Consider the following 26,186-nt stretch of genomic DNA (forward strand, 5'->3'; position numbering starts at 1 on the left):
TTCCAAACCACAGGGTGTCATCTCTGTTGTCAGATGGCATGCCTTCAGATGCAGGCTCCATCTCTTACAAGCTATGTGAATTGGGGCAAGTTGCTTTTACGTTCCCTGCAAAGTGGGCAGGACAATAATACATTCTTGAAAGAATGTCTGTGAAAATTAAATGCAGAAGAAAATGAGGAGGACAAGGAGGAGAGGGGAAGGAGACAAAGAGGTATCATCTAGTCCTAAATACACAGGGTCATTTTGACATTTTCCAGAATAATATAAGGACCTAGAATGTCTTTCCCTTCTATTCATGAGTCTTCTCAGTAACTCTCTACTTCAATATCCTTTGGATGACACATAAAACACACACCCTGGACTTAAAGGACCTTCACATGCTTCTCTTCAACACTTCCCTGCCCACACCTTGGTCCTTAATTATTTCCTGTGATTGTACCATCTCTGAAATTGTAAATGCTTATATTACATTCTTTGATCCTAAACCACTAGATCTCTCCTGCTCCCTCACTCCTGTCCTCGCACTCTTATTTGCTTTTCAGCCTTAGTACCTCCACTCTTCTTTGACTCCTTCCATCTCAGTGATGGTTAATTTTATGTGTCAATTTGGCTAAGCCATGGTACCTAGACATTTGGTCAAACATTATTATAAATGTTTCTCTAAAGGTACTTTTTAAGATGAGATTGAGATTTAAATCACTAGACTTTTGAATAAAGCAGATTATTCTTCATAATGTAGGTGGGCCTCATTTAATCAGTTGAAGACTTTACTAGAGAAAAGACTGACCTCATCAGAAAAAGAGAGAATTCTTCCAACACACTTCTGTTGACTCAAACTGAAGGGTCTCCAGCCTTCCAACCTATCCTGTAGATTCTGAACTTGCCAAACCACCACAATCACATGAGCTAATTCCTTAAAATAAATCTATATGCATCCTCTTGGTTCTGTTTCTCTGGAGAACTCTGACTGATGCAATCTTCCATCGGCACCCCCTTGGTTTCACTCCCTTACATGGTGTTAACCCTACAGTATTTTCCTCCCTCTATGCTCTTGCCAGCCCATACGTGTCCTTGCCCTCGTGTCCTCCCATCACAGTGTCCCTAAATATTGCATCCCTGGTTCAAACTAAGAATCTATGTCCTCTGCTCCTGCAAATGGGCAGCTGCCTACAGCTGGAGAAAGCCAAACGACAGGGCATTCATGGTCTCCAGCCCAAGATGGCCTCTCAGTGCTATTTTAGAATTCTTCTCCTAGCTGGCTCCATTCTCAATTCTCCCTCTTTGTTCTCAGTAAATACGGGAACGTTTGTACATCAAGGAATTGTTCTACCCATCTTTACTTTTTTTATTCTACTCTCATAAGAAGATATGCCTCTCTTAAAAGCCAAGTGTGATCTGGATTCCCTTGCTCTACCACCTACTCTGGAATCACTTTCATGTTCAACCTCTGGACCTCAGAGGGCTTAACCACTCAAGTTATAATCCCGCTCAAGTCTCTCCACTCACAAATCCTCTATCTGCCTATGCATCACTCATCCCTGTCTCTTTATCACCATTCCACTCCCCTTCTCTACACAGCCAAACTACTGGGAAGAGTATTTGCCATTTCCTCGCCCCTTCTCCTTATCATGCTGCCTTTCCAAAACCCACTGCGTTCAGTCAGCCACTTATTCTCACCTGTTGCACCTGTTAGCTGAATTGCTCATAACATCAGATCTGTTGTTAATGTTGCATGAGGTATTTTATTTGCATTTCATTCTGCAAAGCTGCTTTCTTTCCTTCCTCCCTCCCTCCTTTTCTCTGTCTCTTTCCCTTCTCTTCCTCATCCTCCTCATTTTCTTCTGCATTTGATTTTCACACACACATTCTTTCAAAAAATGTATTATTGCCATGCCCACTTTCCAGAGAAGGTAAAAGCAACTTGCCCCAAATCACATAGCTTGTAAGAGATGGAGCCTGCATCTGAAGGCATGCTACCTGATAACAAAAATGACATCCTTAACTGCCATCCACAGTCTCTAGTCTTTTTGTGTCCTATAGCTCTGGTACTTTGAACTGGGCCTGATTTAACATTCCAACTAATCAAATCACTCTAGGCTCAGATATGAGAAATAGGGCCATTGTTTCCAGAAAGCCACTAAAGCAGGCACACAGAAATGAAGACAGTGTGCTGATGGTGTTTGCTACCCTTGCCCCAGATTATCAGATCCAAACATGTTACTGTTTCCAATCCAGAAATCTGGGGATGGTGGGTTTCAATGGAAGGGAAGAGAGGAGAGGCCGATTCACAGGGACTTTCCCTGGAGCAGAGGTAAGAGACAGCCGTTGCTCTACGGTGTGGTCCACCATGAAAAGCCACACAGCTTTCCCACAGGACAAATGACTCCAGTGTGAAGCTCCATGCAATGTTCAAAGTAGGGTGAAATCGAAGGAATATATTTTCATGAATTTCTTATTGGTTAAAATTTCTTTTTTAAAAAAACTGTGCTATAATCAAGTATATACTTTATTCAGCTCAGATAGATTAAATATTAAAAGATAAGAATTTAAATGTACAAACTAAGAAAGTGAGAGTAGCCCATATGGAAATCCAATGTTGTGTATACATGTATCCAAAGGATTTGATTTTATGAAAAAAAGGAGACGGACAGACCAATTCCTTCGCATTTAGAGATGTTTCAGTAAACGTTATATTTACTCGGCATCTTTGACACGCAGATTTTTAAACATCACAAATATCACTGTGAGCTTCGTTAACTCACATGTTTATTCTGATCTAAGGATAGAAAAGTTATTTCCAACGTGGCATAGTAAAATAATATTTTTAACCTTTTGTTATTTGGGGAGTAGAGATGGAACCACTATTACCATAATAGCTTTGTAGCTCTTGGGACAGTTTTCTACAACTCTCCACAAACTTGCTAAAATAAATACAAGTTTTTCCCTGAAAATGATATTCCCCAGGCCACCCCCAACTCATGAAAACTCTGACATATTGTAATAAAGCCATTGCTCCCTGAGGACCTCTTTCACTGCTCCAGCAATTTTTCTCTCCTCTCTCTCATATTGAAAAAGAGCCCTATTATTAAGTACTTAAAATGTTCAAGGCTCCAAAAGGAAGACAACCTTTCAGTACGAGAGATTAATAATAACAATAAGAAACGGAGAACGGAAGACAGGAGTTCAAAGCCAAATAAAAATTTCATTTGCAGAATACAAATCAAATATGATTTCTTTAGAACTGCATCTCTCTGATTTATAGACACAGCTCTGTGGAAGATTACCTAGTATTTTTGTTTCGTGTTTTCTTTCCTCCCTTCATACTCACGGCCACTTCTGGACAAATGCCCTCACACTTGAATCGTTTCTATAACATGGCTCTTCTCAGTCACCCGAAGGATTTTCCTTTGTGAACATTTCTGAAAGGGGTAAGTCACGCAGATAACAATAGAGGGAGAAGATCTTAGATGATGCCAACTTAGAGGTATGAGCCCTAAAGGCAATTGGGAATACGAATGGATAATGCCATATGGTTCAAGTCCTGGTTGTTATGACTAAGAGTTTTTCTTTTACAATTTATACCAAATATCAGATGCACGCCTCCATCTCAGGACATACACAGACCTCCGCATTGTAAAGCAGCACACATATCACCAGGTTATTGCATTTTGGATTTGAAGTAATCATAAAAGTGTTTCCTTTTACTCTTACGGTATTATTAATATCTATTCTAAAGCATAGAAAGCATGGTTCCTATCTACTAGGAATTCATAACCTTAATTAAGAAATGATTAAACTTTTTAATGGAGACAGTACACATACTATGCATTTTAGCCAACAGCATTTGGGTTTTTATTTATGTCATGTATATAATGTGGACTAAAGGAAAACACATAAGCAGAGTGAAACAAAATGAAAAATACATGAATGAGTTTGAAATTCAGTCAATTAAAGTTATATATAACAAACCATGAAACGTAATCCAGAAAGACTGCTTGGAAATAACACTACTGCAGATGTCTTTGGAGATAAAGACCCTAGATACAAGTTGGTGAATATTGGAAAATTGATGGGGCAGGGGGACTGGAGAGTAAGTGGTTGGAAGTCCCTGGCTAGAAGCAATGCATTGAAGAATACTTAGCAAGCCTGCCTCAGAGAAACGAAGAGACCCAGGAGGAAACTTGGTGAATATCCTAAGAGTGATGATTAAGCATCTGAGTTTGGAGCTGTGGAACACAAGGAAGCTGTCAATAAAATCTGCCAGGTGTAGAGCTGGACAGAGCCATCAGGTCTGCCAGCCAAGCAAAACATTTCAATAAAATATAGTAGCCTGCTGGTTTTTATACACCAAATGCGTGTCATAGCCCCATCCCAGAAGCAACAACAGAAATGTATGAACCCACACATACATTCTTCTACCTGGTGCTCTGCAATGCACCTTGGCACTCATCTTCAAAATGTTTGATGAGGAATAAAGCAAATGCGATCTTTCCCACATAGAAAGCAAATCTATACTTGGAACTACAGTAAGTGTTTTGATAAACAACAAAGGATTGAATTCATAATTTATTAATGATAACATCATTCTACTGCCTTAGAGTAAATGGTACATTTTAAAAAATAACCCTAAACCAATGGTTCCCTCTTCACCATGGATTCCCTTCTTTCAATATATTGAAATACCATTTTTGCCAGCTTTGCATACTCATGAATATTAGCAGAAGGGAAGAGAGTTAAATATAAAATGTTATAAACGCGGCACTAGATAACAAACTTAGTGGCAGGACTTACTATCTTAAAATCTTAATTTCTTCAGTATTAAAATATTATTGGTCTACATTCTTTGTGAGTTGATGGGGAAGCATGCAATTTTACAACTGAAAAGGAATGAGAGATCACTCACGAAGTGCTTGGATTCTACCTGCACCCTCATTTTGTAAGTGAAATAAAAAGAAGCTCATAGAGGTGAGTTGTCCTTAGTAACATGCCTTCTGAGGCCTCTACTGGTCATTTTCTTCTTTCATTTAGAACCATGTATATCTTTGCTTCCCTGTTCTGTTCTGAGACACAGGAGGGTTGAGTGATATAGATGAGGCTCCTGGGTTAGCAAGCTTCCAGCTGGGCCCTAAAGAGAGATTGGTGGGTTAAAGGAAGGGTGGAGCCAGGATATTTCTCCTCCTTTTGCTCTGCTTCAAGCAGCGACTAGGTAGGGGCTGTTGTTTACAAGGCTCCAGCTCCCCATGGGCACCCCTTGCTTCCATAATTCTCTAATGGGCAGGCCCTCCATGGTCCTAGAACTAAATGAACAATGTCAGCCTCTAAGTTCTGAGAGCACCACCTTCTCATTATCAGTCCAGCTCTTGGAGTTACAGCATCTTCTTGCTGTTGCTAAGCTCTAAGTTGCCTTCCCTTCCCCTTTCCTCCCCCACACCTTGGACTGATCAGCTTTTCCATCACCTGCATCCAATTTCCTATGATGACTTCCCAGTTTCAGATGCCCAGAGTAGTTTCTGCTTTTCTGACTGGGCACTGACTCAAAGATCAACTTACTATCAGAATGAAGATGTTCTTCTATTCTGTCATAAAATGATCAAAGATCACCCAACCATTGTATAAATATAAATATATATTTTAAATTACTAATAAAATAAATATATGAGGATTCATATTGATAACTCCCATAGACTTTCTATTATCAATAAATGATAGAAGATAATGTCATATAACAAGCAGGAAATAACCATTACCTATTTTCTTAAAAATGCAATAATTGGACTATTTCCTCTCCATTCTCTTCTGTTATCTTTTAGGAAGTGTTACCTGACAATCATTTTAATTTACATTTGTTCCTTATCCCATTAGAAATTTCATATAACCTAATGTTTACCTGTGCTTATTAAATAAACATATATTCCATCCATTGCCCCTCATCTCTTCCTCTTAACTCCTTATGGTTCATTCTTTAGTACCAAATGACAGCTCATTACAAATTCACTCAGAAATGGCGAATATGTTCTTATATCATGTTTTTGATGGCCATAAATCATTCCAAAGTGAAATAAGACAGTCAGAGAAAGACTCACTCACATGTAGAATCTGGTGAACAAAATAAACTCATGAACAAAATAGATCCAGAGACAGAGAAGCATGGAGCAGACGGTGGAATCTCAGAGGGAAGGTGGGGGATGGTAGGGGAGTGGGAAGAGATCAACCAGAGAACTTGTATACATGGACACAGACAATAGGGTGGTGAAGGTCTGTGGGGAGGGAGCGGGGCTGGGGAAGCCTAGAAGGGGTCAATGGGGATAAAGGGGGACATATGTAATACTTTCAACAATAAAGGTTTTTTTAAAAAATAGAAATAAAATGAAAAGGAAAAAAATATTCCATTGATGAGGAAGTACTATAATATACTTAAGCAAGTGAGCTACTGCCAGAGTATTAGATCAATGTTATTTTGCTATTATAGGCAATGAAAATCCTTGCATGTGTTTCCTTTGTGGAGTGCAAGTGAACTTGCAGGATAAACCCTGGAGTTGTTCCAGTTGCTTTTTGGTGTAAATTATATATTTGGATAGATTTCAAGCATTAACCAACATTGTTTTGGACTCCCTTCCTTTAATATACTAAAAACATGCATTACCTTCTAAAGAGTTTGGACCTGTGTATTCTCCCACCAGCAGAATTCGAAAGTGCCTTTCTCACCATGCCCATGGCAGTGTTTTCCAGTCTTGAATCATTTGAGTTCTCCTTCAAAATGCTGATTTCAGTAACACATGAGACTTGAACATACTGCATAGGGAATACTTTTAGGCTAGATTCTTGGGGATCAAAACCATGCCCCATTTAGCTACGTGGCCTTGGGAAAATAACCTCACCAGCCCTCAGTTTTCTTCAATACAAACTGCTCATCATCACAGTACCTAATTCACTGGGTGTGAAAGTGAGTTGAATAAATATATATAACACATGTAGAATAGTGCCTGGCATATAAGAAGTATTTAGTAAATGTTCTTCTTGTTTTAAAAATGCTTTTCTTTAAAATTCATTTTTATCTTCTTCCTATTAAACAGTAGGATCCATAATACCATGGTTTTGATGCAGTAGTTAAAATTTTTTAAGAACATCTATTACATTTAATACAAAACCATTAAAATAAAAGACATTAATTTTTTATATACAACTTGGAAACTTAGGTCACTGTAGTGCCAAGATTCACATTTGTTTCATTCTTTCAGGAGGTGTTACCTGACACTCGTTTTAATTTGCATTTCTTCAATATTGAATAAGGTTGAACAATTGTACATATTTAAATGTTTCCTTTCTATGAACTGCCTGTATATATTTTAAACAAAATAAAACTCTATTTTTTATATTACTTTAAAAACATGCTTTGTATATGTACTAACAGAATTTTCTGTGCTGATGGATGTCCTAGGAGTGCGCTAATACAGTAACCACTAGCTTAATTTGGCTACTGAGCAATTAAAATGTGGGTAGTATGACTTAGAGACTTTGTTTTTAATTTTGTTTCATTTTATTAATAAAATTTTAAATTTAAATAACTTTACATAGCTGTCGCATAGCTTTAAATGCTAAAGAAATTAGGACAGGGTTAGTTAACATCAGGTTATATAGCCTTTTGTTTTGCCTAGACTAGATCTTTAGCCAAATCCTTCTTGCAACATAAACTCAAATAATGTATACTGGATCTAAGATGAATTGGCATCGGGGGATTATGTTTCTACCAAACTAAAAATCTGTACTTGACTGTCAAGTTTGTTTATTTATTAATCCAATTGTTCCCATACTTTAAATCACCTGGGAACATTTTTTTAAATCCCAAATATTATTTAATTGGCTTGGATGCTACCTGGGAATCAGAATTAAAATGTGCAGGAAAATTTGGGAACCACAGACATACCCTGTAATCAGTAAGTAACTTGGGATTGACAAGATGCAGGTTCATTGGAGATCAGGGTTGGCACGTATCTCCAAAGAGTTACATCATTTGCAAGGTATAGAGAACCCTAGAGCTGATGGCTCTACCGATCTGTGGTAGTCCCACCCACTCAGCCTTGTCTGTTGTGACCATGTTTGTCCCAATTCAAGGTGTTGGCATATTTAGAAGCTTTCAGCATAACTGAGCATCCAGAACGCTGTTGCTGTACATGCTGTTTGTTGCCTGTCCTTTATCCTTCTTATATAATAAACTTGCAGGTGAATGAATATCAGTCATAGTCAGTCTGAATATGGATCTTAGTCTAAGACCGCTGCTGGTGAATCAAAGTGGGCATTGCCATCACATAGGCTAAAATATTTTTCAATTCATAGTCCTTCTTTTAATGTTGTTATGCTATTTTTTTCCCTAGCATTTTCTCAATATTATCTAATTTTTCATCTTTTCCTCTATGGCATCTGGGTTTGGTTCTCTTGCTTAGAAAGACATGCCCCTTCCAATATTATATTTTTATCTATACATTGTCCTGTGTATTCTTTTAATACTTTTCTATGTCTGTATTGTTTTTAAGTATTCAAATAATCTGAAATCTATTTTGATATAAAAATGTTTTATAAAAATGTTATTATTTTCTAGAAGCTATAGCTTACCAAGTTCCATATTGACTAATTTACATATTTTCAATGCTATATCTATCTTAGGCAAATCCCTAAATGTATTTGGACTTAGTAATGGATTTTCTATTTTGTTCCTCCCACGATATTTTCATGTGCCAGTATCATGTTTTAATTAATACAGATTTAGAAGATTTTCCTAACATGTAGATGCTTCTTACCACTGTTATTTTTCCTAACTTATCTACTTTCTCATATACACTATTTATACGGGAAATTAGGAATGATTCCACTTTTATGGGTTATTGTACTAAAACCCCCCAGTGGGTTATTTGACTGGAGACAAATACATGTTAAAATGAGTAGCTTTATAATATTGTTTCCTATTTCCAAACAGCTATGTCCCTGTATTTAATTGAGAACTCTTTTACATTCTTAATATTCTAAATATTATTTTTATATATCTTTTTCATTTACTTTTAAGTTTATTCCTTGATATTTACTCATTCTTGGTTCTATTATAAGTGAAGCATGTATTCCTTTTATATTGCCTACTTCATTATTTATACGTAGGAAGATAAATTACTGATTTTAAAATTTCACCTTTATGTTAAGCACATTATTGAATTATCTTTTTTAAAAATAGTAAGATTTGCCCTGTCCCATGTGGCTCAGTTGGTTAGAGTGTCATCCCACACACCAAAAGTTTGTGGGTTTAGGTTCAATCTCTGGTCGGGGCACATGCAGGGCCAACCAATTAATGTTTCTCTCACTATAATGTTTCTCTCTCTCTCTCTCCCATTCTTCTCTCTCTCTTCTCTCTCCAAAAACCAATAAAAATATATCCTCAGGTGAGGATTTTTAAAAAAAATTTAAGAAAAATAACAAATAGTAAGATTCTCTTAGATTTTTAAGGACTATATTGTATTAATGCCAAATCTTATCTCCTGCTTTCTAGCTTTAAATATTTTTCTATCCACTTCTCTGATTAAAATATGTTGGATAAGTTTGGAAATTAAAATGTAAACTAGGAAAGAGAGCCTAATGCAGCCGTGGGCAAACTACGGCCCGAGGGCCAGATCTGGCCCGTTTGAAATGAATAAAACTAAAAAAAAAAAAAAAAAAAAAGACCGTACCCTTTTATGTAATGATGTTTACTTTGAATTTATATTAGTTCACACAAACACTCCATCCATGCTTTTGTTCCGGCCCTCTGGTCCAGTTTAAGAACCCATTGTGGCCCTCGAGGCAAAAAGTTTGCCCACCCCTGGCCTAATGCATTCATTTCCTAGAAGACCCAGTTGTCTAGGTTTTAACGAACAATAAAGAAACATTTCAAAAGGACAGAATTGTTTCCAAGAGAGAAGAACTACAAATGTAGCCTCCTGGGACTGGGGAATGAGAAAGCCACAAGTAGACATCAGTGACATCACATCACAGGAATGACAAGAGGAACAGAGAAAAGGGATGATGTTGTTGTCGCTGAACTGTCACATGGTAAAATGTGAGACACAAGTTGTAAAATGGTTTTAAAACATGTTATTCTCTGGTTGATGATTTGAGAATGATCTTGAATGTAAGTGTGCGGTCTGAAGAAGGGACCAAATCAAGTTTACTGCTAACTCTACTCACTCTCTTCAAATAATTTTTAAGTTGCTTGCTTAGAGACAGATCAATTTGAAGAATGTGGAGCAACATAACCATTTATCCTATAGTTATAATGTGTACCTGCAATTCATAGGCATTCACATATTAGTTGTATATTATATATCAATATAAAGTTCCCATATGTGTGTCCAAAGAAGTTTATGAGAAGGGACTGACATAATATGTAATCGAATGGGCACAAATGCAACAAGGTGAAAGAAACCACACTACTTGACAGAGAAGGTACCTAGTAAACTGTTTCGATTCATGATTGATTTCACATTAAAAACCCAAATGCAGCCACCTTTAACCTCATAATAGTAGGTTAATCATTTTCATTTTCAAAAAGGTGGAGAACTCATAGTTAAATATAAATATAAATGGGAGATTCCCTGGGAAGGCAGAAGCAGCTTAACGCATGCTCTCAGTGGTCGGCAAACTCATTAGTCAACAGAGCCAAATATCAACAGTACAACGATTGAAATTTCTTTTGAGAGCCAAATTTTTTAAACTTAAACCATATAGGTAGGTACACTGTTATTAACTTAATTAGGGTACTCCTAAGGCTTAGGAAGAGCCACACTCAAGGGGTCAAAGAGCCGCATGAGGCTCGCGAGCCGCAGTTTGCCGACCACAGCTCTAGGCATTTGTCCAGTACTGAGGCAAGTACTGCATTGCATTAAGCTTGATGAGTTGCTGTGACATACGTGGCATTAGTACTGTTGTACTTTACATCAATCACCACAAATAACTGTTGTAGCTGAGGTCATTCAACAAAGGGCTCACCACAGGGACAGGGCTACGAGAGATGCATCTCGGAAGGTGGGAGTACACCAAGCTCACAGCACACCTCCACCTGTATTTCTGCCTCCTCTGGTTTCCTGCTAAAACCACCCACTGGGTTGACTGGCGACAAATACATGTTTAAATCTTTGCAGGTAGTGTTTCTGCCCTGTGCGGCTTAGAGTTAACAAGTCAATCATTCAAGGGATAGTAATGACATAAATAACGTCTGACAGGTGATACTTCCATCCAATTGATTATGTCACAGGGGATTCATGTCTTTCACCACCCAAACTCAACGACAGACACTTCTAATTAAAAAACAAAATCATACTAACTTTAGAAATATGCTAAAGATTTTTTGTTTGAAAAATCAGATACAACTGAAATCTATCTAAAAAAGCAAACTATTCTTGTGCATAACAATCATATTTCCTTAAATAATTCATAAAATTGGGGCCATCCCATTCCTCGTCCTTACAGTCTGCGGCGTGAAAGAATCCTGGGCCTGTACCAGAGAGAATGTAAACAGTTTGGCCTCAAGGTATAAAGTGCCTGCACATGTGGATCTACTTAAGATAATTTCTAAGATGCTAGTTTCATGAAATTTCAGCAATTGTTCTTAGATGACTGAAAATTATACCTTACATTTACTTTTTCAATCCTTTACAATAAACTGACTTAAAAAAGTCTTTTGATCATAGATGGTGAGGGAGTTTATTCTGTCTTCAATTTGAGAACAACACTTTAGTGGCTTGCATTTTCTAAGTTTTTGGAAAATATTTATATGCCATCTGGTAAAGCCATTGGTACAAAGTATACTGATGAGCACTGAACTATAAATTTTATGCTGAAGAAATATTTTAAGGTGTAATTTTTAAAATATCATGTATCTGTCAAGTTAACAGTTCTATGAAACATGCACATGACTTGTATGATAATAAATACAATATTTTGCCCTTCTTTTTAAAGATTATTTGGAAGAAGCAGCAGGTGTTTTATTAATTCTTTCAGGTACACCGATGTCTGTTTCTCCAGTGCTTGAAATGGGATCAAAGGAGAGAACGAGGCATCCTCACTGCATTTCAATCCATGTTGATGGGTTTATTTTATTTGTTTCTAAATTTGTAACAGTTATCTCTTCTTCTCTTTCCACCACATACTCGGGTAATGCCTTATGTGTTTCCTAAGTCTCTGTCGTGGATTTATTTGTATCATCTGGAGCAGACTGTGAAGCTCTTAAAGAAAATTGGCATGTTTTGTTTAATTTGTATAGCTCCCATAATATCTAGGAAAACTAGGCAAAAAAATACAAAAACGAAAAAGAAGTTAGGAAATACATATTTGTAAAATGCCACATTCCTTACTATGTACATTAATTGAAAATTGTTCTTTGGCGGAAATAGAAAATCCAAATCGAAGTGATCTGTGTTATTCTTGTGAGAATGTCACCAAGTTGCATTTTTCCTGCTTTGGCAAACAGCAGGTTCACACACAAAGTGTGCCTCCCTCAGAGTGAGGCCTGAGTGTGGAGGAGAACAGAACTCAGCAACCCACCTGGGATGAAGAGTAGCGAGTGTGTGTGTGTGTGTGTGTGTGTGTGTGTGTGTGTGAGAGAGAGAGAGAGAGAGAGAGAGAGAGAGAGAGAGAGAATCACCAAGGTCTGAGGATTTAGGGTGGTTCTATCTACACCAGAGCCTAACCTATTTTATGTGTGGTCATGGTAACTGATGTACCAAGTCTTAATTTTGATCTTGACATTCAAAGCTATCCATAAGTTTTCGTTATCACATCCAAAAGTATTATCCAGACCTTCCCACACCTGACAGCCCATTTGGACCAGCAGTCTCACTGGTTAGTACATGGGAAACTGGATATCTCTAATGTCCATGGTTTGTTCACACTTGTCTAGCTTCATGGAATAGTTTCCTTGATCCTTCCATAATCTAAGTCATAATGCTTCTTTCAATACCAAAGTAAACCCTGCTCTTCTGACAAATTCAGGCCCAGTGATCTCCCTATTATGCCAATTTCCAAACCTCTAGAAGTCTGTACCTCATACTTGCACGCTCCTCTGAATCATTTTTTATTTGCTCTGACGTGCTTTATCTTTCCTGACATTAACATGAGCTCTTTTAATACCTCCCAGAATTTTGCACAAGGTTAAGCACACGTTAGGAGATCAATGTATTCAAATACATTCATTCATTTTTTTCCATAATCCACTCAACAAAAATCATGTGCCACAGTGGGTGATGAAGGCCAGAAATGCAAAGATGAGAAAGATAAACCCTCCCTCATAAATAAAAGTTCATAATTTATAGGGGAGAGAGAAATGTACCACCCTAACTCTAAATTTATTCAACTGGTACAATGTAAATGTACTAAAAGGAGGAGTCACTTTTAGTTACTGTGATCATAAAAGAACCCTACAAAAAATGTATTTCACTTATTCATCATTCACTCATTCATTCCTTCATGCATTCATCCAACAAAACATACAGTATTTTCCTGCAATATGCCAGGTACAGGTAGGACTTGGGAAATGATGCTGAGATGAACGGTTAGAAGGTACAGCCTCTATTTTCAGGTGCTCACACTCAAAAGGTGAAGACAGTACGTACTAAAAAATATTACCTTGACCGGTAATTGTGCTAGATGCCATTTGTCTTTACATGGATTGGTTTGGATTAGGTAAGGGTATTATTTGTGCCACAACTTCAGCCTCAGCACCTCACCTTTAATAGGAGTATCCAAAAAAGGCAAATGGCACTGTCTTGGTTTGGCATTTCCCAAGCTTGAGGAACAGCAAAACAATTTTCATGGTTGATCTACCATCTTTAAAAATGTCAACACATACATTTTACTTAACACAGCTAAATATTAGCATGTTTTGCCACTCCTTATCTAGTTTAAAATCCAATGCTCAATTTAGAAAAAGAGTAAAAAAACTATTCAAACTCCTAGTTAAAATAAATACCTCATTAAGCTTTCATTGTTATTGGTTCATAATTGCTGTTTATTTTACCCCTAGTTTGAATGATTTTCATGGAATTAATTCAACCATAATATCCAGTTATTCTCGCTCTTATACACAACTTCAACCTGCATTGGGTTTAAAGGCAGCTTTTCTCAAAAATGCCAATAAACAACTTCTTCCAGCCCGACTGTTGTTCTCTCTAGAGAAAGAACAGGGCTAGTTCTCAATTCAATTTACACCAATAAAATGCAAGGAATGGCCATCAAGTGCTTCAGAGATACAAAGGTGAGTGAATCATAGTCCATTTCTTCAGCGAGTTTATAATGTATAAAGGAGTTCTAGGAAGTTTCAAAAGAAAGGCAGTTGACTGATCAAAGAAAATTATCATTCTGTGCCCAAATAGGTTTCCAAATTATCTGTGTGCTAAGAATGATGCTTCATTAAGTTACTCATTTTCTCTGGTTCTGGCAGCTCGGCCAGAGGGAGAAAATATAGTTCTTTGATTGCTGTATGTTGTCCCTATCCAATGAAAGATCCATATTAAGACTTTTATACACCAACAAAGAAGTCCTTGCTTCACCACCAAGCAAACTTCCTTTAGCTTCCCTCTTCCACCAGGCATTTATATACAATCAGTCAACTATAGATACCACCCACATTTTTACACACTGCCTCCTTGTCCATCTCTCTCTTATAGGAACTGTGCCACTGTCCACACAACATACCATTTTACATACATACCCACTTTAAAAACACTAGAGAATGGTTTATATATAAATCATATATATAAATCATAAATACTCCAATATTATCTATAAAAACCTCCATATACTGGGAATGGGGGTGTGACTTATTCAGAAATCTCAGAGTCATCAGAGAAAATAAAAGATAAATTCTTTTGACCAACCTTTTAAAAAGTACAAAACTACTATATTATTGAAAAAAACAAATATTTTTATACATGTTTTATTTCTTAGACTTTCACACTATTTAGTGGACTAATCAGATTTTTTTCAATTTCTGAGGACTCTGTGAAATAAATTAAAATTCAGTAGTTTCACAAATTAGATCATAAAATGTATTAGAAAATAAATATTACTGTATTTTCTCTTGAAAAATATTTTCTAAGTAATTCTAAAGATTCTGTTTCTTGGGGTGACCGTACTCTTTCCCTGAGAGACTATGCGTTCTGTGGAGACACATACCCAGATGCTGTCCTCCTGTCGATACTGTTTCCAGTTCCTGCCGCTGTCGCTGAACATCAGGAGGTAGCTGGTCACCCAGTTGGAGCTCCCATATCCGCCTTGGGTGGCCACGGCAGTGATCTCCATTCTCTCTCCGAGGTCAATCTGTAACCACTGGTATTTGTTTGACACAAGTGGAGACCAGCCACCAGCTCCTTTTGTGAAAATAGAAGAAAATTGGCAAAAAAAAATTAGTTCAAAATTTGTTAGTGGAAAAGAAATACTAGTAAGACTTGATTCCTCTATGGAACTGAAGAAGTCAAATATCCAAAGCATAAAACTTCTCCTAAATGTAGGAGGTGGTGGGGCAACAAGAGTTTAATATAAATGAATGGAGTCTATGTCAATTATATTCATTTCTAGGTATTAGAACCTCCTGACACTGGGAAGAACTAGGGGTCTCATTGAATGTTTAAAGTGCTTAATTCAACAGGTGGAGATTCTTGCCAACACTAGAAAATAGCATGTTTACTGCCCACATGCATTACTGGGTAATGATGTGGCCTTTAATTTCTTTGCTCAGAACTGGATTTAAGGGAATACCTTCACACTATGGTGGAACTAGAAAACTACATATGATCATGTTGAATCCTTAGAGTAAGAAGTACACCATTAAACCAGGACTACAAAGATGGTCAAGAAATTATCCCTACCCTCACTATGTTTATAGTCTTACATAAGAAACAGACAGTAAAATTCTGGATCAATCCCCAGTACAGTGCACGGGAGGCACAAATTAATGGTTCTCTCTCATCGATGTTTCTCTCTCTCTCTCCCTCTCCTTTTCTCTCTCTCTCTCAAAATCAATAAAAACATTTTTTAAAGCATATTTGAAACACAACATGAAAAATGCTAATGATGGGGCATGTGCAGGGAACAATAGCACCATAAAGGATGGAGAGTTCTATCCTGCAGAAAGTGGCTTGCAACAGTGTGTGAGAGACCATTAAATTTTCAGGAATTTGCAAGCCGATTGTTAAACATAGCCATCTTTACAAGTGGCCGTGGCAGGAGTATTTTAAATCACAGAAATTGCCAGTCTCAATTATTCAACACCCGCCCCCACCCCAGCCAGTTTACCAATACACCACTGGTTCTATCCTATCTGGGAAGAGAGAGGAGAGGATGGTGGTGGTGGAGGGGAGAATCATGGAAAAGGTCACAGAGCAAGTTGTGCTTGAGCATTCGGAAGTGAAAAATAGAAGTTTGTTGCATATTCAAGGAAATATCTGTAGAACAAAACATTGTTTTGTTTTAGCCAATGCACACAAGAAAATTATAGATGTGACTACTGTATGTCTCAAGATGTTTCATTCCTCAGTTTAAATAATAATACTTTATTTGGGGAATATATTTATCTTAAGTAATACTGACACTGCTGATTATGTAAGTAATATATAATCACTGTCAGTGTCCTGAAATAGAGTTTGACACATATTTGGATTCACAATTATCTAGTATTCAATACTATTAAAACGGAACACCTATTATATAACACTCCAATAGGAACAATAATACGTGTTTATTTTCCCCCATTATTTTTCATCCACCTTGAGACTCTGATAAGGTCTGACATTTTAGATAGAGATTAGCATTAACTGAACAAGCACTAAACTTGACACATATGCCATTTCAGATAACCAAGCGTACAGGCTCTAGTGCCAAGAGATGCCCGATAAATGTTTGCTATTGTGGTGCAGCACACGCCACTGTGAGATCTAAAGGGACACATCTGTGTTAACTGTTTTATAAGATTTAAAAATTATTTTTTAAATATATTTTTATTGATTTCAGAGAGGAAGAAAGAGGGATAGAGAAATAGAAACATCAATGATGAAAGGGAATCATTGATTGGCTGCCTCCTGCATGACCCCTACTGGGGGGGATCAAGCCCGCAATCCTGGCCTGTGCCCTTGGCTGGAATTGAACCTGGGACCCTTTAGTCCACAGGCCAACGCTCTATCCACTGAGCCAAACCAGCTAGGGCTAAAAATTATTTTGAGGTCAGACACAACACACTGACACTCTGATAGATGAAAGGCAGAACTTTTTGAAGAGAAGGTTGGAGCCATGCAGGGAGATGCACCATGGGCAGGGTGACAAGTTGAAGCTGTTGGGGACAGCTAATAAATGGGTGTGGTTAGGTAGGTTTATGGGCTCCTGTGGGTTGGCTAATTGGAAGGGGCTGCAGAGCAATGGGTTGTCCCCAGTTATCTAGTACCCGACTCCAGGGGGATCAGTGTTGGGGGCACATGATGGGAGTGGGCGAGTGTGTAGCTTCCTCCACCATCCTATCTAACTTTACTATTCTGTCCCGGGGCCTAGTAAACATTTGGAAGTGGAAAGTCTTCTGGGGCCTGATGTGACCCAAGCATCCTTGGTCCTCTTACTGATGCAACTGCCTGTCTCTCTGTATTTTTATCATTTATTCACATAGAAAAGATGGAAAAGCATGAAGCATGTGCCCCCGCCCGCCATCATCTTAACCGGACATTTCTACATTTGGAATGTTACCTATATCAACACATACCTGGGAGAAAATGCTGATTACTTTGGTTCTTGCTCTTTCTAGTTCATTGTAATGGTCTAAAGTTAATAATGAGGATACATTTTAAAATACAGAATTAGGTAATATTTCTCTGGCTTTCTGACACTCCTTTACAGACCAGTATTTTAAACGTGAACACCTGAGAGAAGCACAGGGAGGACACGGAAGGCGTGATTTCAGTGAGATGAAACTGGATCATCATTTCTCACCAGGAAAAAGAGGAGCCTCTCACTGACCGCTCCCTCTTCCCCATCCCTCACTGTCACAGCTGCAGGAGCCAACTTGAAACATTAGCGATTAATTCACCTTGAACATTTCAATTTCTCACCAGTGCTGAAAAGGTACCACTGATATGCAAATTAAGCTCTATCATCAAGGAGGCACACCAATAAAGTAATGGAAATTCAGATGCTCCAAGGCTTTACCAAGTGAGAAGTCGGGGCCACAGGGAGTCCTACTTAGATTTAAGCCATGCAGCTATGCAGACACACATGGTGTGTGTGATGGAGTATTATGCTTCTTTTAATTTTAAAACAAATGTCAAACAGTGATACGGAAAATGCAGTGATAGAGACAGAGACAGAGACGGAGTGCCAGCCTATGATGACAGGCAGGGACATGAGTGACGTGACTTGAAGATTCGATTACAGCTGAGGTCAGACTGCCCCAGTCATATGGCCACTGCCAAACCACCTAGCCCTCTGGAGATACATTATTATCACAGATGCTTTTTTAATGGAGAAAGAAATGGCTTTCTCCAGCAAATTTTAAACTGAATTACTATAAAATGAAATACAATAATGCATCTTTATTTTATTCATTCACCAAACTTTTCAGCTGCTGGCCAAGCACTATTTGTCTTCAATGATGCTTTTAACACAACGATATATTCAACATCACATTAGACAAATACCCATGAGACCAAAGACCGTATTTCCATAAGCCCATCTATCCCTTGGTTATAGACACTTGTCCCACAAAACAAAAAGAAGAGTCTTGTCCCTTCATTCATTTTCCCCCCACATTGCCATCTCCCTTTCCCTATTCCACCCTCATTTTTCTCCTGCGTTGGCCTCTCTACTGAGATTTGGCATAATAAAGTTTCATAAGTCTTTTCTAAAAAAAACAACACATTCCTTGAATCTTCATAAAAGAGCCTGAAAACTCGCGTTTAAAAATAAAAACCCTCCCCATTGATATGACCCAAGCATCCTTGGTCCTCTTACTGATGCAACTTATTTTTAAATAAGTCTTGCAGTGTTGCTATGAGCATTACATTTTTGAAAACATATTAAGTATCAATTGATTTCTCTCACACACAGCAAGCATGAGAGTATATGGTAGTTGTTACTTTTTGACTTGTAAAGCCATTATTATTGCTACTGACTCCAAACAAAGAGTTATGATCACAATAGAGCTGAGCTTTGAAAAAGCTTAGTTACTGAATGACCACAGAACAAGGCATCTCTTATGAAAGTGTCGCCTACCACTTTTAAACATCAGATTCCTAAGGAACTTGCTTCTAGAATATATGTTGCTATGAACTGCCAAGAAAGAAAAGCAAAGTAAAAATGATCCAGTGCCTATTCTATGCTAAGTACTCTACTAGAAGTTTTATGTACCATATTAAACTTAATTATTTAGAGATTAAATGTCTTAACATCTCTTATTTTCAAGTAAAACTTCAAAAAAAGATTTACAGAAGCTAAGTAAATTTTCCCAATATTATGCAAATTAAATGTTCTCAATATTACACAAATCATTTTAGTGTAGATAAGAAATTACTTTTAAAACAATTTAAATCTGTGTAAGGATCTCATTTCCAAAATCATATCCTTTTCAGTTCTTTACTCCTGAAATAATTATACAGCTATCATTACCCTGTAGTGCTCTATTTTATCCCAAGAATATATCCAAATAATTTATTCAGGCTTATTTGACTATAAATAACTGGCTGGATGAATTATGTTCCAGGCCCATATATCTCATTTGCCAGATATCACCAATATTTACTTGTGGTCATGGGGACACATCTTACAATTTCAAGGAAGTGAAAATGAAAATTTGAAGAAAAAATATTCTTGCTTAAAACCTTAAAATATAGTAAAGAATCCTTTGTATCCCCTACTAATATTAAAAATGGCATGACCTCCATTCCTGTTGGTCATTAGTGAAAGTGAAGAGTTATCGGTTTGTCAACCTTGTAAGGGTAAGAACTACACAGAAAGGGGAGCTACATTTCTTTCTTAAGACTTAAAGCCTTAAAGGACACAGATGTTCAAAGGCACAGAACACAAGTGAACATGGTTGAATTTCACAAGTGAACATGGTTGAATGCAATCCTCGCCACCATTAGGGCATCTACATTTCTAGAAAATAATTGGCTTTATTAAAATTGTCATAGAAAAGTCTCCCTCTGAGATAATGACTATTTTTCCATATGTGATTTCAACCTTCCCCAAGGGTCTAAAGGTTGCCCAGATCATTTTGATCTCGACATTAAATTACAATAATGTAAGGAAACAGAAAGAACATTGTGCCAATATTGGTCTGACTCCCTTAAGTGGTCTGCTGTGTCCCCGAGCCACCATTAGGAACCTTTAACTGCTTTGTATTTTTGCCAGCACAGTTGTTTTTGCCGGAAGGAAACATGACTCTATTGCTGCTGTGTGCATTGCTGGTTTTTTCTCAGGTGCATTCCTGAGTCTTGGCATCATCACCTCCCCTGGTCGCAGTGCTTGTTATGCACAGGTGACCTGACCCAAGCCAGTGGGGCAAGTCCAAGGTTTTGTTGGGACAATTGGAAAAGAAATCCTCCTTTCTGCTGTCAATGCTGAAAACACAGGATTCCGGCATCAAGCTTAGCAGCTATTACTGCGGAAAGCCTGCTGAGTGAAGCCAGCACAGGGGGAAGCAGAGTTGAGAGATGAAGTGAGACCAAGTTGAGGTGGCATGGTCAGCACCCCCGAATCCAGCTGCATCTGCCGAGCGTCCCTGTGCCTCCTCACTGCACCAGCCCCTTCCATGTGTGCAGAACCTACCCAGGGTCATAGCTTCGCCAATGCTCCTCTCTCCTGGGCTTCGTTATATTTTTTTCTTTTTAATGAATCATCCCCATCAATGTATAAGCATCTGTCAGAAAGAAAAAAAAAAGCTTCTCTTGACCCCACTCCACATGTTTCTGCTTTTCATATTAACACTAGAGGTCCAGTGCACAAAATTCATGCACTCGGGGTGGGGGGGTGTCCCTCAGTCTGGCCTGTGCCCTCTCGCAGTCTGGGAGCCCTGGGTGGGGGGGTATGTCTGAGGGAGCGGGCCTTAGCACTGCCACAAGGCGGGAGAGGCTCCCACCACCGCCGCTGCACTCGCCAGCCATGAGCCCAGCTTCTCGCTAAGCTCCTGCGTTGAGTGTCTTCCCTCTGGTAGTCAGTGCACATCATAGCGACTGGTTGTTCCACTGTTTGGTCGATTTGCATATTAGCATTTTATTATATAGGATTCTTCAAATAAGATGTCCATACTCACTCTCTGCAATTTTTCTCATTCATTCTCTCTTAGGCCAACTCCAATTAGACTTTCACTTCATACCACTCATCTGCGCATGTCAAAGAGCCACGTTACTAAATTGAATGGTCAGATTTCAGTCTTCCTTCCAATCAGTGAGATCTGTTCTTTTGACTATTCCCAATGCCTGGATATACTTTGTTCACGTAGCTTCCGCACAAAAAACTCATTATCTTAATTTTCTGTCTAGCTTATTGGTTGCTTCTTCTCAGGCTCCATGCTGGTTCTTCCTTTTATCTCTCATCATCTCCTAAGGGTGAGATGCCCAGGGCCCAATCCTTCATCCTGCTTCTTCTCCACTTCCCCCCCTGGGTAACCTCTCTTTACTTCATAAATATAAATATTAAATATTAAATAATAATTCCTTAATTTATATCTCCATTCACACCTCTTCCTTTGCACTCCATACTTACACACTCAACTCCCTACTTAATACCTTTAATGTTTTCCAAACCAAACTCTCATTCTTCCCCCAAATCTTACTCTAGTCACACCCTTCCCCAACCCAGTTTATGACGATTCCATTCTTCCAGTTTCTCAGGACAAAAGGAAAAAATATGCAGTTGTGCTTGACTCCTCTCTTTCTCTCACCAAACTACCAAACAACCAAAAATGCTGTTGGTAGGACTCGCCCCTCTGGAACTAGACCATTTCCCCACCGTCACAGGTACACCTTCACTGCTAAGCCGCATCACTCTAGCCTGGATTCTCACAATACCACCTAACAAATCTTCCTGCTTCTACCTTTGCTCACTTAATCTCCATTCTTTGCACAACAGGTTAAATAAAAAACCATCCCTGTACCCACAATCACTCTCAATTTTACACTTAGCATACAGCCTACAAAGTTCTACATGATCCGCCCCCCACACACACCATTCCCACCTGTGTCTGACCTCTTGTCCTCTTCATCCCAGCTTGCCCGCCTCCTTTAACAACAGCCTCCTTGAGGTTCTTTGAGCAAACTTAAGCCATTCTCCCAACTCCCACCCCATGCTTTGTTAGGCTCTCTTTCTGCCTGGAATGCTCTTCCCCACTGCGCAAACATCTTTGCTTTCAAATCTTTGCTCAAATCTGATTCCTCTCACAGAAGTTTGTATCTCCTGACCTCCCCTATTTAAATTCCTCCTACCCATCAATCCTACTCTCATTTATCTTACTATAAACCACTTTTCATTTTGGAACAGAAATTGACATCTTTATACCCAACATATAATTTTCTTATAATTTATCCTTTATCATGCCTTATTAGAATGTATGATCCAGGAGGTCAGAATTATTTACCTATTTTGCTCACTGACAGATCCTGAGTGTTCATCACACTGTCTGACACATAGTAGGTGATTAATACATGTTTACTTTATTAAGAAACAAAATAAATGTGTAGCCATATGCATACAAGACTGTAAATTCATACACCAAAATAGTAGCAAAGCTGGAACTAGAGCCAAACTAAATAAAATCACAGGACACTTTTATTTGAGGAAGGGTATTTTCAATGAGGTTCCAAAACAAAAAGCTTAAGCATTTGGGTAATGCACACAAGCATACACCTGTACACACACACACACACACACACACACACACACACACACGCTGACTACCAACTGCCTCAAGGTTACACAGTTTAATAACTTGTAAACTTTGTTTCCTAGATATATTTATCGCTTTGTTTTTGGATTTTTTGATGTGATAAAAAGAAGAGAGATGCTTTTCACTTCATTTCTCCAGAAAGGTTCTAAATTAATAATACCTCACTCAATTCGCGTAGGTTTTAGTTCTTTGCTGTTGATCAATTTCCCCTCACGGCAAACTGGCAGACTCTCAGCCCTATATTTCCAGATCAAACATTTCTGAAATCTTTAATAATTCAGTGGATTGAAAAGTAAATGTTTACATCCTTTTCTTTTTTTCAGGCATTTTGATTTGTGTATTTGATTTGCAATTTTGGGGACAGCCAAATTTCCTTTGAAAAGCTAGAACAAAATTACAAAAACACCAAATTCTGTGCCTTCATTTTTTTCATCACAGTAAGTTTTATTTCACTCAAATGCACAGTTTTGGAAAAGTTACTTTTAGCACATGATGTCTAGAAATTCAGATGATAATAAAGACCTGCCCATGTTTTGCTTTTTAAATCCATTATAATGACTTTTCTAAAAGTTTCTATTTAGATCTAGTACAGTGAGGCAGGTCATCTTAGCAAATGACATCATGCATCAGAAAAAACAAAATGACAATACCCCAGAGGGTGGAAAATCATTTTTTGCTTTCCTACCTTTTTTTTAAAATCTTCCCCAGCCAGACAGAGATGATAAGCTGTCATGAGTTAAATGTCCTCATATCACTTCTTCTGGATCAACAAACCAAAGTCACTCTCTTGTACCCAATAGACATTATTTACCCATCATGATCAGAAAAGCCAGTATTAGGGCACAGATCAAAAAGGTACAAAAGTGCAAAACCAATCCCAAGCATCTGATTAAGTCATTAATATTTTCCCAATTTGTACAAATACTAAAACATATTAACATAGTCCGTGTTTCCAATTACTGAGATATGGTTACCTCTAGGTTTAGATATTTGTATAATTCAATCTTAAATACACATACTTTACTTAATTCCATGATATATTCCTTTTTAAGTGTTATTTCATTGTGGAAATGTTTATTTTCCAGGCAATGGGAAAAATTATTAGTGGTACTTGTGCCCAAGATAGTCTTAATGTTCCCTCAGCTTGACTAAATGTTAGACAGGTTTCTTCCTGACTACAGGTCTCTGACCTCCCTTTTTTAGAGCATTTAATTTAAGCAACTTGCTATTGTAAATTATTTATCTGTCCCCTTGAGATATAAATCTTCATTAAGCAGCTTTCCAGTTCTACAATTCAAGAATGTCTTTCCCAAGGACCTGAGAGTCAGCCCTTTGAAATGAATCATCAAGAACACAGAGCCCCAGTCTCCCAGTCTCTGTGGGAGGGGAGGAGCCTGCCGCCCATAAGCACCAACTAGCAAACATAAATGGCCTAACCAAATTGACCAATTTCCCTCCTCCTTCCGCCCCACACACAATGTTCTCTAGTACTTTTCCACTAGCTCAACCAAGGGCTCAAAAACTTCCCCACCTTTTGTTTCAAAGAATTGAGTTCAATCTCTCTTCCTATAGCCAGTCTTGACCCCCTCTATTAGTCTTTTTAAAAAAATATATTTTATTGATTTTTTACAGAGAGGAAGGGAGAGAGATAGAGAGTTGAGTTAGAAACATCGATGAGAGAGGAACATCGATCAGCTGCCTCCTGTACACCCCCCTACTGGGGATATGCCCGCAACCAAGGTACATGCCCTTGACAGGAATCGAACCTGGGACCCTTCAGTCCGCAGGCCGATGCTCTATCCACTGAGCCCAACTGGTCAGGGCCCCTCTATTAGTCTTGAATTAAGTCTTTCCTGTATGTTTAACCCAATCCAGTGGGATTTTTCTTTGTCAGGAGATATTTTTTTATTAAAATAATGTGTTTTCACCCTGGCTGGGTAGTTCAGTTGGTTGGAGTCTCATTCTGATGTGCCAAGGTTAAGGGTTTGATCCCCAGTCAGGGCACATACAAGAATCAACCAGCAAAATGCATAAATAAGTGGAACAACAAATTCTCTCTCTCTCTCTCTCTCTCTCTCTCTCTCTCTCTCTCTCTCTCAAACTAATAAATATGATTTTTTAAAAATTAAAAGAACAATGTGTTTGTCATTTCCTACCTATAGAATCATGTTCCCCAGAAGCCATTCCACATGGCAGTGAAAGTACAAAGATGACTGCACCTCTATTCTGCCTATTGATCAAAAGAATGTCACAGCCAGTTTCAGGAAAGCTGAGCTGAATAGCAACAAGAAGTGTCACGGGGCCCAGCCAGCAAAGGGCGATGGCCTACACCAAAAGGACAGTCTAAGGAACAGATTGGCCACTAAATTTGGCAATGCACACCAACAACCATCCAGGGCGAGCACCACCGCAACCACACCCAGCAGATACCACTCACCTGGACACGGGATCCAACCAATGGTCTCGCAGTGGACACCAGCGCAAGAACCCACATGGACCAGGGGAGCCCCACCCAAACAAGCCATGGTGTCATCTGAGTTCCTCGTGTTTCTACTGCCATTTTGGAAAGGAGCAGAGGAAAGATTAGAAAATCAGAAAGTTTGAGAATTTCCCTGGAAAATACAGACACAACTAAAGGTGGCTATTTTACCAGCAGAGGTGCGGGGGCTTGAAGTGGTCTGATATGTGGGCACATACAGGAAATAGTCTCTGGAGTGAAGGACAAATGGGATCACCTTTAATTTTTACAATACTCACAGCTGCTAAAGTTTGGACAATATTGAAAAATACATGGTGTTTCCATGATATTCCTCAACTACTAACATAACCTACAGACTCACAGATTTAAACTGGCCTGGGAAAGGATTAATTGTTTGTGTGCCCAACATCCCAAACACTGCCAATTATGCATTTTATATAAATTATGATTTTATAAAACTACATGAGGATTGTCAAGAACAAGGTTATTTGCATGTATATATAGGTAGTCAATCAGAATTGATACACCTATCTCATTCAAAAAATATTCCGCCCTATGGGTAATACTGATACAGCCATATTAGCACTCTACAGCAGAGCCACTAAGCATTCATTGGACGTAACAATGATTTTTGGTACAACCTGAAAAATACACACACACACACACACACACACACACACAATCCACTGGCTTTAACAGATATAATGTTTTACAATAGCATCATGGAGTAGGTTACAAATAGAACTTAGTGTCTGAAGCCAGCAGGTACAATAT

The 26,186-nt window shown here is 38.3% G+C and overlaps 1 protein-coding gene across 7 annotated transcripts in view; it reads right to left on the reverse strand.

The window, feature by feature from the left end:
• Positions 1–26,186, reverse strand: part of CNTNAP4 (contactin associated protein like 4) — a 236,167-nt gene that overhangs the window by 149,664 nt on the left and 60,317 nt on the right. For 6 of the 7 annotated variants that reach the window (XM_006087061.3, XM_023752542.1, XM_023752543.1 and 3 more), the window contains exon 3: positions 15,190–15,383. In XM_006087061.3, the coding sequence (XP_006087123.1) occupies positions 15,190–15,383 (194 nt within the window). The remainder of the gene's footprint in view (positions 1–15,189; positions 15,384–26,186) is intronic. The other variant, XM_023752540.1, reaches the window with a different exon arrangement.

This window comes from Myotis lucifugus, unplaced genomic scaffold, assembly GCF_000147115.1.
Source record: "Myotis lucifugus unplaced genomic scaffold, Myoluc2.0 scaffold_35, whole genome shotgun sequence".
NCBI lineage: Eukaryota > Metazoa > Chordata > Mammalia > Chiroptera > Vespertilionidae > Myotis > Myotis lucifugus.